Here is a 12123-nt window from a genome sequence, read left to right on the forward strand (position 1 = left end):
AGGCCTCTTGGTAGGGGGGAGGGGGGGGGGCTGAAAGTCGTTTCGCGTGAAAAGTTGTATTCCTTGAATTTATCCCCTTCATATCTCTCCCCGTTTAAAGTTATCTGACTCTTCATGTAAAGCAGGGAAATAATTACTAACGTTGACTGTTAATAACTTTTTAACGAATAACAAGTGACGGCTAAAACTTGTTGGAGATCATTCAAGATCATGACCTTGACAATATTTGTCAAGGTCAAGGTCATTAGAGCTGAGTCCCCTTTCGTCAATATTTATCTAATATAATTTTAATATTATATATTTTCGTTATATTAAATCTCTATTACATAGGAAGTTAGATGTGCCTATATTGTTCTGCTGGTAGCTGGATATTGGGTGACAGAATGTCTACCGATAGGAATCACATCATTAATACCTGTAGTATTATTTCCACTATTTGGTATTCTTAGTACTCAGGAGACATGCATTTGCTACATGAATGATACCATCATGGTATTTATTAGCGGTTTGATACTCGCTATTGCCACTGAACATTGTAACTTGCATCTGCGGATTGCTCTGATCGTAATGAAGATGCTCGGGTGCAGCCATGCAAAACTGCTCGGTGGCCTTTGCACAGTGACTACTTTTATATCCATGTGGATCGCGAACGCAGCAGCTACCGCCATGATGGTACCTATTGCCTTTGCTGTACTCCGTGAATTGGAGAGGGTCGGTGCACTTGAAAAGTATTATTATACAAGTTACTGTATTTTCATTACTCAGATTATATAGTACAACATAAAACATAATTAACGATAGATAATGAACCTCGATTAAGAATTAACCGTCAGTTGTGAAACTGAGCCTTAATGTTACAAATGCTTCGAAGTATTTTTGGTTGATTGGGAAAAAATACCGTTGATTCAATTAAAGTCTATATTACGAGCTGTCCACATGTAATTCTATATAATAGATTCGCTATGACATAAATTGATGAGATTTTAATATAATCCTAGAAAGGAAAATTTGATTATACATAATCACATCTCTACATATTGTTAGAATGCGATAATATACGTTTGATGATATTTTACTTATGACAATTATAGTTGTAGAAGATGACCCAAATGTAAGTCATAACATTTTATTTTTATATGCTTATTTAACAAAATTGATACATACACACGTTTTACACAGTATTGGTTCTTTAGGCATTTGCTTGTACTGGATTTATATCTTTAAATACTAATTTATTGTCTTGTTTAAAATCTATAATTTTATTGTTTTTACAGCAAGGACTTGGGAAAGTGTTTGATATAAAGAAAGATCCAGAGGATCCTGAAGCTGAACCGTGAGTATTAAATAAACTTTAAAATTAATGGTCAAAATTGAATCATAAATACTTAAATAATTCAATACTATACATATATACGTCACCATGAAAATTGCCCATCGAAATGATTTTTCGGAATTTTTAAAACGCAATCCCGATAAAACTATAGTAATTAGGGCTGTGCGGATACCCGAAAATACAGGTCGCATTAGATCGGGTAACGATCGAGTCGGGTCGTAGTTTTTAGTAAAGTTTCTTTTTATACAGTCAGCCTTGATGATAAGATAATTTTACAGTACATCGTCGAAAAAGAATTTCTTTCTTTAGGGATATAAAACCGACAAACTTAACGAAAGCTTATCTGTTTGCGGCGGCGTATGCCTCGTCCTTTGGCGGTACCGGAGCGATTGTAGGTACACCGACGAATCTTGCCTTTAAAGGCATCTACGAATACAATTTCCCTGCTGCTGATCCAATCACTTTTGGCAACTGGATGGCCGCTTCGATTCCGCAAATGGCCACTAATTCTTTTATATTATGGTTGTATCTGCGAATCACTTTTTTGGGATACCTGAGGCCACGTAGCAAGGATGCTGAAATGGCAAGAATTGGCGTAGAAGGCGAGGCCATCGCAAATCAAGTATGATATCATCTGTTTATAGAGTTATAGTACATAGAATCATTTTTTTGTAATCAATCGAATAAATAATAAAATACACTGCTCAATAAAAAGTGAGAAACATTTTGGAAATGCTAAAAATTTGTATATACAATTCAGTTCATCAAATTCACTTTGTACAACTTCAGATCGTTGAAACTCACCGTAGATAAAAAATAAATCAGCATTTTGAAGCTTGAAACTTGTACTTGGCATGCATTTATATAATTTTTATTTTTATAGTTTTATAAACAATGTAACAACATGGGCTATGGGAGTCAGCGCGAAAGTAGTGCGCAAATCAACAAAAACACCGATTTTGATAATAAATCAATATAATATAACATGAACGTTTCAGTTTCTAGATTTGAGCTATCTTCAACATAGTATTACACTCAAACGGTTAAAAAAATTACAAAGGATCATAATATAACCGCATTTACATCATCAAATTTTATGTCGCATCACGTCGCCCAAGGGAGAGATAAATATCAATCTATGTTTTATAATGAATATAAAACGAAAATTTTCTTTCGATCCAGTGTGCAATAGACTTACCTCCATTGTGACGACAAGATGCTTAAAACAATAAAATTTTGGATCATTAACAATTAAATGAACCAGATCGAAGAATGTCATAATTAATAAAATAGGTTGGTAAGCTCGTCAGAGGTCAAACCAAAGTGGCAACATGTACATAAAATAACGAATTATGATGATGTAGGTTACTCCATATCAACATAAACTATAGATAGTTAACTAAATCATAGAATGCCCAATTTATAAACCCTCTGTATCTGTTTTTAAATTAAGACCATTGCTTTGACGTTTGATATGTACAATTTCAGAAATAAAACGTTTGTGATAGAATTTTTCTCTATCCAGAATTTCAGCGTTCTAGACTAATCAAATTTATGATTATGATGCATCCTACGATTGGTAATCACAGAATGGTTCGACAGATATCCTTCGACAGTTTTCCTCCAAATATGATTCATATGAGGAGCAGACTTTCAAAATGCGTTTTGTTCAAAATTCATAATTTTCAGAAAACGAGAAAGAAAGCTATAAGAAAACTACGCTTATTGTTATTTTTACAGAAAATAACAATGAAGCTAATCAGTAAGTAAAATGTTGAATAAAATTGCTAAACAATTGCTAAAAATGTTAATGCATTTTGTTTGTCTCTAGTTAAAGAATATATAATAATGCATTTCACGAATGTCTAGGCTTTTTCAATATAGTGTGTCCCGTAAGTTTTTTCCAAGCGCTTTTGTGTAGATAGAGCAGACTTAAATTGAGTCGAAAAGTCCTCTACCATTTTGCAATTTTCACAATAGTTAATAAGATATTAATTACTAAAAATTGCCGAATATTGGTCTTGAATAATTTTTTACTCAAATGCTACGTATTCCTTTCATTACGTCCTTGTCTATGTTAAACAAGGATGAAACGATTCACTGTGTTACGTACGATTGCCCAATTTCATAATTATGGATATTATTAAACCCGATTAAGCGTGCCGTGTAACAGAAGTCACTAATTAATTTAATTCCGGCCCAGCATACCCAGCGCTTTGCGTTACAACCCGACTTGCATGTGCGTATACACGATCGCGTGTGCGACGCGTGATTGCTGCCAGTAGAAGGGGTATCTCAATATTATGGCATATTTAAAAAATTTTTGAATAAACATTCTCAATAGAAAAAATGACAAAGAACGATTACTTTAGGGCAAATTTAATTGTGTAATTAACTAAGAAAGGTTGCTTTTTCTCTTTCTCTTTATTTTAAATTTATTTGCAAATCGATTTTTTGATAAGAAAATGTATTGATTCTCGTAGGTAATAAGTCAAAACCTTAAAAATCTAGGACCTATGACATTTCATGAAATCTCCGTTGCAATACTTTTTACGGGATGTATATTTCTATGGATATTTAGAGCTCCTGGATTCGTTCGCGGATGGTCAGAAATTCTAACGGACGTGTAAGTCTAAAAATTTAGATATGTAAAAGATATAATTGTTTAATTAGAAGAATTAAATAAGGTAAAAGCAAATATTCTGTACATCTTTAATCGCTTCAAAATTGACATAATAGAATTTACCTATTAATTATTAATTATAATTATAATTATAATTAATTAATTAAATTATAATAAATATATTTCCTTTTAATGAACTCGTATTTCATTTCAAGCATAATCTTTATATAGAATGTTGGCGGATTCGACGCCCGCAGTCTTTGTATGCCTGTTAATGTTTTTCATCCCAAAAGAGCCGATTTTTTTACACTTTTACAGCAGCGACCGTAAGAGTTTTTTTTACAATTACGAAGCCAAGTATGAACTTGAAACACGAATAAGTAGCAAGTTACTGACTTAATTTCTTCTAAAAGATAAGCGAGGAATGGCTTGCTACTTGATTTGTCTGTTTCTATTTTATATAAATCTTATGTTAGTGCTCATGAAATTTTATATGATGACAGCATCCAGACGAGTGGCCAGATCGTCCGAGGGTCTGATTACTTGGCAGATCATTCAGACAAAGATGCCGTGGAGATTGGTATTTCTGTTAGGTAGTGGTTTTGCTGTCTCAAAAGGCAGTAGTGTCTCAGGACTTGCCATGAAGATAGGACTAGCTTTGGTGCCTTTGAAAGAATTACCTCCTGTGCTGATGATGGCCGTTGTTCTTTTATTCGTTGGCACACTGACGGAATTTACTTCAAACGTTGGTACAGCTAATATAATTCTACCTGTCGTCGCTCACATGGTAAGAATTTGTCCAATGATAAAATATATTATAACAGTATAAATTGTCAACAACTTTAGGAGAGATTACTTTGTAAATTTTAGAAAAAATGAAGTGATAATATCCTTATCTTCAAACATGTTTACCTTTCGTTCATTTTTATAACTTTCCTACGTTTCGTTTTACCTTTCTACATCTGAATTTTGTGCTTCCGTTCAACGATCGTTAGAATAAATTTTAAGAAACGTGACTTTTACAATTATTCTATTTTTTTCGCAAGTATTTCCTCGTCAAAATTGCGATTATTATTCATTTTTGTTTGTTTCTTAAAGTGTGTGGCGATGAAGATACATCCATTATATCTAATGATGCCAGTGACTCTGATGTGCTCGTACGCATTCAGAATGCCAGTCGCTACGCCGCCAAATGCAATTATAACTGTCGCGGGTCATTTACAAACTCGAATACTAATAGCAGTCGGATGTTTCCCCGCTATGTACAGTTTAATAGTGCAAGTTATCCTATTCCCTACTTGGGGAGCCTTTATTTATGGCATCGGTGAGTTTCCAGCTTGGGCAGAACAACATGATTTTGCTTGAAAATCATAATCTGATCATGTTGCTAATATTTTTATTATTCGTGTCAGTAAATAATTATGAAATATATTCTTACTTATTATCTTAAATATTATAAGAATAAGAGATTAATTATATATTTATATATTTAAAAATAAAATGCTGAAAATAATTGTTATTTAGCTATTATTTAAACTTGTTTTACTTTTTTTTATTTTACTGTCAGTAACATAATAGAGCCGATTCTATTTCTGTAGCTCCAAGGGGGGTAGAGGGGCAAGGGATTCTCAAGAGGCATGCGGAATTTCATGGGGTGTATATCAATTGCCCGCATCACTAATTGGCTAATTTAAAATAATATAATCTCATTAGTGAAGCAGTGAAAAATTACTAAGAACAGGCCGATATGAGTGGTGTGTGCAATTGAACTGTGTGCAAGTGCATCGCTCCCGATTTCATGTCCGACAGACGCAGAATCCGTGGAAGGAAAAGAGAAGTGCGTTGTCGTGGGATCAGTGAGGAAGGGATCCACCAACATGTGTGCTTTTTCTTTCTCCAATCCCGCTGTAGCCAAATGTAGTTGCGTTCTCTCTTTCACCCATTACTGCTTCCTTTCCCCTAACACATTTTATTCGCTCGTTCTTTCTCTTTCCCATATGTGTATTTTCAATTTTGAGAGAGAGAGAGAGAGAGAGAGAGAGAGAGAGAGAGAGAGAGAGAGAGAGAGAGAGAGAGAGAGAGAGAGACCATCTTTTAAGATATTTATTTAAAATAACTCCCAGGGAGTTCATAATGCTGAACTCCCGTGGAGTTTACACGATTCAACAAAAAAAGTTCCCTAGGAGTTCATTTCACTGAGCTCTCGAGGAGCTTATAAAATTCGACAAAATGAACTCCCAGGGAGTTCATAATGCTGAGCTTAGACAAAAAATTTTACGAGCCTTCCTACGAGCTTAAAAAGAGCTCCCAAAAGGGAACTTACAAAAGCAGACATAGGAGTTCCCGGGGAGTTCCGTGCGAGTTCATTTTAAGCTTAAATGAAGCTCACAAAAATTTTATGAGCTCTCTGGGAGCTGCCTGTGCTGTGTGGGATATAAATAGAAAGAGAAATCTGAACGCTGATTGCTATATAAGCTGTAAAGCTATAGACACAGAATTCCAATTTGTCGGAAATTTGTCGCTATTGCCTGAAGATGGCCTGATATAAGCCGAAACGTATATGAATTTTGTATTGTTAACGTAATTTTAAATATATATAACATTCTCAAAAAACGTCCTGCCTGTGGCTGAATGTTCCTTGTATTTTATATTTGTATTTTGCGAGCCACTTGTAAATTTGTAAAGTTATCGCTATTACCTTATTCTATGTTCCTATGTGCATTGGCATATGCATTTCCGAATGTTGGATTTCTCTGTTCCTATCGCTATCGCTATTGCTGTCGTTATTTCCATCACTATCGCTGTTACCTCGCGTTGTGTTTAGGGCTTAAGTAGTGGACACAAGGTTTTAAAAGTTATGGGTCTTCTACAATAATCCGCAAGTCAGAACGTCAGAAGTATCAACCAGTCTTAACCAAAGACATAGAGAATGGACTGCGCGATCCGTATCTTAAGTAGTATATCAAATGTGATCAAATGTGATCGACGATAATGAGAGAGAGGGACCGTGGGAGACGGCCAATCTCCCTCTTATTCTCTCTCCCGTTACACCATTGAATGGAAAGAGATAGAAATGGCCGTCTGCCACGGTACCAAGTCGTTCAAGTTGGCTATTAGCCACTTCACCGATTATAAATTAAGATCGCTTAGAACTTCTGACTTGCGTCTTATTATAGAAGGGCTATTATGGAGTAAATATTAGGAACAAATATTAGGAACAAAGCCGGCGACACACGATGCTTGTTTTCCTGGGCTGCGTTCAGAAACATCACCTGAGTCACCTGAGTGCCCCCGCGTATCGTATTATCTTTATTGTTCACTCCAGTGTTAAACAAGGATAAGATAATACACGGAGCCCGGGTGATGTTTTTGAACGCAGCCCTGCTGGATTGCTAGCTCGATTAGAATCTTGCCACCGTATTGGCTGCGGTGTTGTCAGTGCCAGTATCGTAGCCAATACGGTGGCAAAATTCTAATGTTCAGCTAGCAATTCAGCAGGAAAACAAGCATCGTGTGCTGCAGGCTTAAATATGCCTAGTTCAGACTGGACGCAGCGTCAAGCCGCAAGCGTTGAGCGGCGGAGCAGCAACCAACCAGCGAGGCGATATTTACAGTGGCGTAAAAAATATCGCCTCGCTGATTGGTTGCTGTTCCACTGATTGACGCTTACTGCGTCCAATCTGAACTATGCATTAAATTTTCAATCTACCAGATATCAGTTACACCGGAATTCAAGGTTTCTGATAGGTTGAAATCTTAATAGTTATTCCTATTCCTAATATTTCCTCCATTGTGCGCAGAGCCTTAGGGGGAACAAGGAACAGAGAACAGATAATAAGAATTTCAACCTATCAGAAATCGTGTATTGTGGAATACACCCTGCGCCTTAAGGCCCGTCTACAATACACGGAGTAAGAAGTTAGAGTAAGAAATTGACCAATCACAGTCAAATGTGAGAAGAATAATCGACTGTGATTGGTCAATTTCTTACTCTTACTTCTTACTCCGTGTATTGTAGACGGGCCTTTAGGCTTATCTCTGCTTATTTTATTAACGAAGACGTTCGGCCGATCGACTACATCGGCGTGTATCGTGGCAAATATTTCATCATAATTGGTGCGCGATGAGACTCATAGGATGGTTATTCTGCTTGTTCCTTGTGTTTGCCGGCTCGAATGCCGGCGGCCCGATCCTAGTCCTGCTTGACAATCTGGCTATCAAGGAGACTCATTCAATATTCTTCAAGATGTTGCAGGGTATTCGCACTTTGTTTTTCTAACCGTCTCTGACGTTCGAATTGTTGGCAGGTGTCTTTAGCAATGTTTCTCACATATTATACATTATACATTATCGTGGACGTTAAATGTACATATGTGCAGAATATCAATTACGTCTGAGGGCGTAGAGAATAATAATAAATGTTTCGGTCTATTCCATTTTTTTTCCACTCGTACTCTGAGATCATGCCAAAATGTCAATTATTAATCCAATCGTTTTCAATCTTCTCGAGAAACGTACAATATTTATCAAATAAGATGAATATATTATGTTATTTTAAAATTAATTTTATTGAGAGTAAAAATTCTTACATATAATTTTGGTAGTTATTTGGAATATTCCCTTTTCCCCATCTAAAATCTTAATAAAGATATATTCATTCGATGCGTTTTCACTCCAAACGAAAGAATCTGGCAGAAAAACGCGGCAGTCAGCCTCGTGAATCGAGTTGTCAAGCGTTGAAATTCGACATTTTAGAGGTTAAGATATCTGTCATCCCGGTTCGATATAGTACTATGTATACGTTCTGCATTAATTACACAAATTCTCTGCTTCACAAATTCATAAATTCACTGCTTTAAAAACACAAATTCACTGCTAATGCAATCTCTAAAGTGTAATCTCCTGTAAAATCTCGAACTTTAACGCTTAATAACTCGATGCACGAGGCCGACCGCCACGTTTTTCTGCCGGATTCTTTTGTTTTGAGTGAAAACGCGTCGAATAAGTATATTTTTATTAAAATTTTAGGTGAGGTATTCTAAATCCATGCAATCTAATGTAGTTAACATTATTTAATATTATTTACTTATTTACTTAATGTTATATATATATGTATATATATAAAATTTTTAATGACACTTATTAAGAAGTAATTGAATAAATTTGACAGAATTAATGTAATAACCCAGCAGCATACAATGTGTGTTTCTTTTACTGGATTGCTTGTGTTATATAAATTAATAAATTACTATAATTGCACCACACAGGAACACATTCAGATTCCTGTCCAAATGTTCTCCAGATAAACAAGGATAAAATGATATTTGGGTAGCATTTGAGTGAGAACAGTCTAGAATGCATAATTTCTAGTAATTTAATAAAATACGAGCAATTAAGTGGAAAAATATAGCATTGACTTTAAGTAATATGTTTCAAAATTGTTACAGATAATGGGTATACGTTAACTTTCAAGTCAGCTGATGATTCAACTTTGCAGCTTTCCAAATATGGCGAATATTTATATGAACATCTGATAATATTTGCACCTACGGTGGAAGAATTTGGTGGTGCTTTGAGTGTAGACGCCATAACAGAGTTTATAGACAATGGCGGAAACGTACTGCTTGCTGGCTCCTCACATTCTGGCGACGCTGTACATGAATTAGCTTCGGAATGTGGCTTAGAGGTAGATGAGGAAGGCTCCACTGTAATCGATCATATGAACTATGATGCTTCTGACAGTGGTCAACACACTACTATAGTAGCAGATCCAGCGAATCTAATAGATGCTCCAATTATTGTTGGAAGCAAGAACATCCCCCCATTGCTATATCAAGGAACCGGATTAATCGCGGACACAGATAATCCTTTAATTTTACGTTTATTATCAGCATCTACTTCAGCATATACCTATTATCCAGATCAACCAATCAAAGAGTATCCACATGGTGTTGGCAAAAATACTTTATTAATAGCGGCTCTACAGGCAAGAAATAATGCCCGAGTTCTGTTCTCGGGCTCCCTGTTTTTCTTCAGTGACGAAGCATTTACCAGTCCTATTCAAAAGGGACAAGGTAAAAGTATATAAAGTTCTGTAGCAACAAAAAGAAAATATTTTTATTTATCTCTTGAAATTTCTTAATAATCGCCATCTCTTTAATTAAACTTTTTTACTTGATTATTGAAAATATCTATGAGGCTTAAAAAAAAAATCAATTGCTTGCAGATGGTCAAAGATACGAGAAATCTGGCAATCAAGTGGTAGCCAAAGCCATAACACAATGGGTGTTCAAGGAGAACGGTGTCATACGGGTGTCGTCCGTTCACCATCATCGAGTCGGCGAAACGCAGCCGCCAACCGCGTATACGATCATGGACAACGTGGTGTATTCCATCGAAGTCGAACGACTGTCGGATGGCAAGTGGGTGCCTTACGAGACAAACGATCTGCAGCTGGAATTTGTACGAATCGATCCGTTCGTGCGTATGACTATGAAATCAGTAGGAAATGGTCGCTACGAGGGCAGATTTAAGATCCCTGATGTGTACGGGGTATACCAATTCAAGGTGGACTATACGCGCATCGGATTGACACATCTTTACAGTACAACGCAAGTTTCTGTGCGTCCACTGCAACACACACAATATGAACGCTTTATACCGAGCGCATTTCCATACTATATAAGTGCATTCTCCATGATGGCTGGTTTGTTTTTATTCTCTTTCGTGCTGCTGCACTATAAAGAAGATATGAAACCGAAGTCCGAATAACGTCTTGATGCTCGCGGACGTTATCTATCGATGTTCGATCAGATATTCTTTTTTAAAGGTTGCAATATCACTTCGTTTTTTTTTCTAGGAAGCGATACTAGGAGAATTCATAAAAGAAGAAGGTTCAGTTTTTAATACCAAACATTTATTTAATATCTTTCTCTCTCCATCTTTATGCACATAATATTTTCAATATTATCAATACTATTTATTGATGCAGCATTTTATAGGTAATGTAATGTCATAAAAATCGCGTTCCTATACATGTTAAAATTTTATAATGTTTCTCTAAAAGAAAAAAAAATTAAAATATACAGTTTATATTTGTTTTCATAGTTCAAGAAATAGAGCACTGTACATAAATGATCGCAGTAGATTATATGCAAGATTGTACCAAGAAATTACTATAATAATCGGGAAAAATAAACGCTAAAAATTATTTGCCGTTATTTAATATCTATTCGTACTCTAGCAATAAAGTAAAATTTTTAGTTGCAATTTGTAATTATATTTTTAATATATTTTGAAATATAAGAAAACTGTGTATATAATTAGAATGTTATTAATTGTCTACAGTGATATCAATCAATTTCTTACAAATTCAACCTTTTTTCTACAATTTGTTTTACCAGAAAGAAAGCAGCCATACCAGCCCCTATAACTCATTATACAATCGTTATATGTTCATTTCGACAGTTACGTAACGTTTACTATGTAAAACATCTATGCAACTGTCGTTATGAGCACATAACAATTCAATAGGTGCATCCAGAATCATCACCGCTTACTGAGTGCCCAGTGAGCTCTTGTATCTGTTTGGTCTATATTTTTAGATCCAATGAAATATTCCAATCAGATGAAAGAGCTCACTGAGCGCTCAGTAAGCGGTCGTGCTTTTGGATGCGCCCATTCAAATGAAAGAGCTCAATAAGCGTTGTTCTGAATGCACCCAATGGCCGCGTTCAGTGGACTCAACAATTGAGTGAGCGCTCGCTGTTATTGGTGTATTCTTTTAGATCATCCAATCAGCATTTTAGATCTGACAGAATACATCAATAGCAGCGAGCGCTCACTCAACTGTTGAATCCGCTATTGGCTGCGTTCAACAGAACGTTTATTTTGCAACTGTTGGAAGTTTTCTTCGCGCTGGTTGGATTATACTTTTAGATCTAGAAGAATGATCCTACCTCAGCAGATAATGGCTGCGTTCAGCAAACTCAACAGTTTTGCAACCGTTTTACGATTCGTCGCGCTGATTGGATCATACTTTTAGATTTAAAGGAATAGTCCTATCACAGCGAAGAATCACAAAACAGTTGCAAAACTGCTGAATCTGCTGAACGCAGCCAATCATAAAACGGTTAGACTTACAAACACAATTAAACTACTGGAATAA

General features: G+C 35.7%; 2 protein-coding genes across 2 annotated transcripts; both read left to right on the plus strand.

The window, feature by feature from the left end:
- The first annotated feature begins 210 nt into the window (after nucleotides 1-210).
- On the plus strand, nucleotides 211-5321 carry LOC108761314 (protein I'm not dead yet-like). The gene is made up of 8 exons (XM_018507772.1): nucleotides 211-240; nucleotides 331-711; nucleotides 1275-1333; nucleotides 1643-1955; nucleotides 3817-3959; nucleotides 4188-4282; nucleotides 4460-4743; nucleotides 5055-5321. Exons 1-8 carry the CDS (start codon nucleotides 211-213, stop codon nucleotides 5319-5321), a joined length of 1572 nt encoding a protein of 523 aa, XP_018363274.1.
- A 2689-nt stretch (nucleotides 5322-8010) lies between these two features.
- Ost48 (dolichyl-diphosphooligosaccharide--protein glycosyltransferase non-catalytic subunit Ost48) lies at nucleotides 8011-11176 on the plus strand. The gene is made up of 3 exons (XM_018507843.1): nucleotides 8011-8212; nucleotides 9404-10030; nucleotides 10183-11176. Exons 1-3 carry the CDS (start codon nucleotides 8080-8082, stop codon nucleotides 10725-10727), a joined length of 1305 nt encoding a protein of 434 aa, XP_018363345.1. The 5' UTR covers nucleotides 8011-8079; the 3' UTR covers nucleotides 10728-11176.
- Nucleotides 11177-12123: the final 947 nt, after the last annotated feature.

The sequence above is a fragment of the Trachymyrmex cornetzi genome, unplaced genomic scaffold (assembly GCF_001594075.2).
Source record: "Trachymyrmex cornetzi isolate Tcor2-1 unplaced genomic scaffold, Tcor1.1 scaffold248, whole genome shotgun sequence".
NCBI lineage: Eukaryota > Metazoa > Arthropoda > Insecta > Hymenoptera > Formicidae > Trachymyrmex > Trachymyrmex cornetzi.

Bases quoted from the DNA above. Each gene is read 5' to 3' on its own strand.
- Ost48 (XM_018507843.1), top strand. From the start codon at position 8,080: ATGAGACTCATAGGATGGTTATTCTGCTTGTTCCTTGTGTTTGCCGGC. The intron at 8,213-9,403 runs GTATTCGCACTT...AAATTGTTACAG, and splicing joins ATTCTTCAAGATGTTGCAGG to ATAATGGGTATACGTTAACT. The intron at 10,031-10,182 runs GTAAAAGTATAT...AATTGCTTGCAG, and splicing joins TCCTATTCAAAAGGGACAAG to ATGGTCAAAGATACGAGAAA.
- LOC108761314 (XM_018507772.1), top strand. From the start codon at position 211: ATGACCTTGACAATATTTGTCAAGGTCAAG. The intron at 712-1,274 runs GTCGGTGCACTT...TTGTTTTTACAG, and splicing joins TACTCCGTGAATTGGAGAGG to CAAGGACTTGGGAAAGTGTT. The intron at 3,960-4,187 runs GTAAGTCTAAAA...ATCTTTATATAG, and splicing joins TCAGAAATTCTAACGGACGT to AATGTTGGCGGATTCGACGC.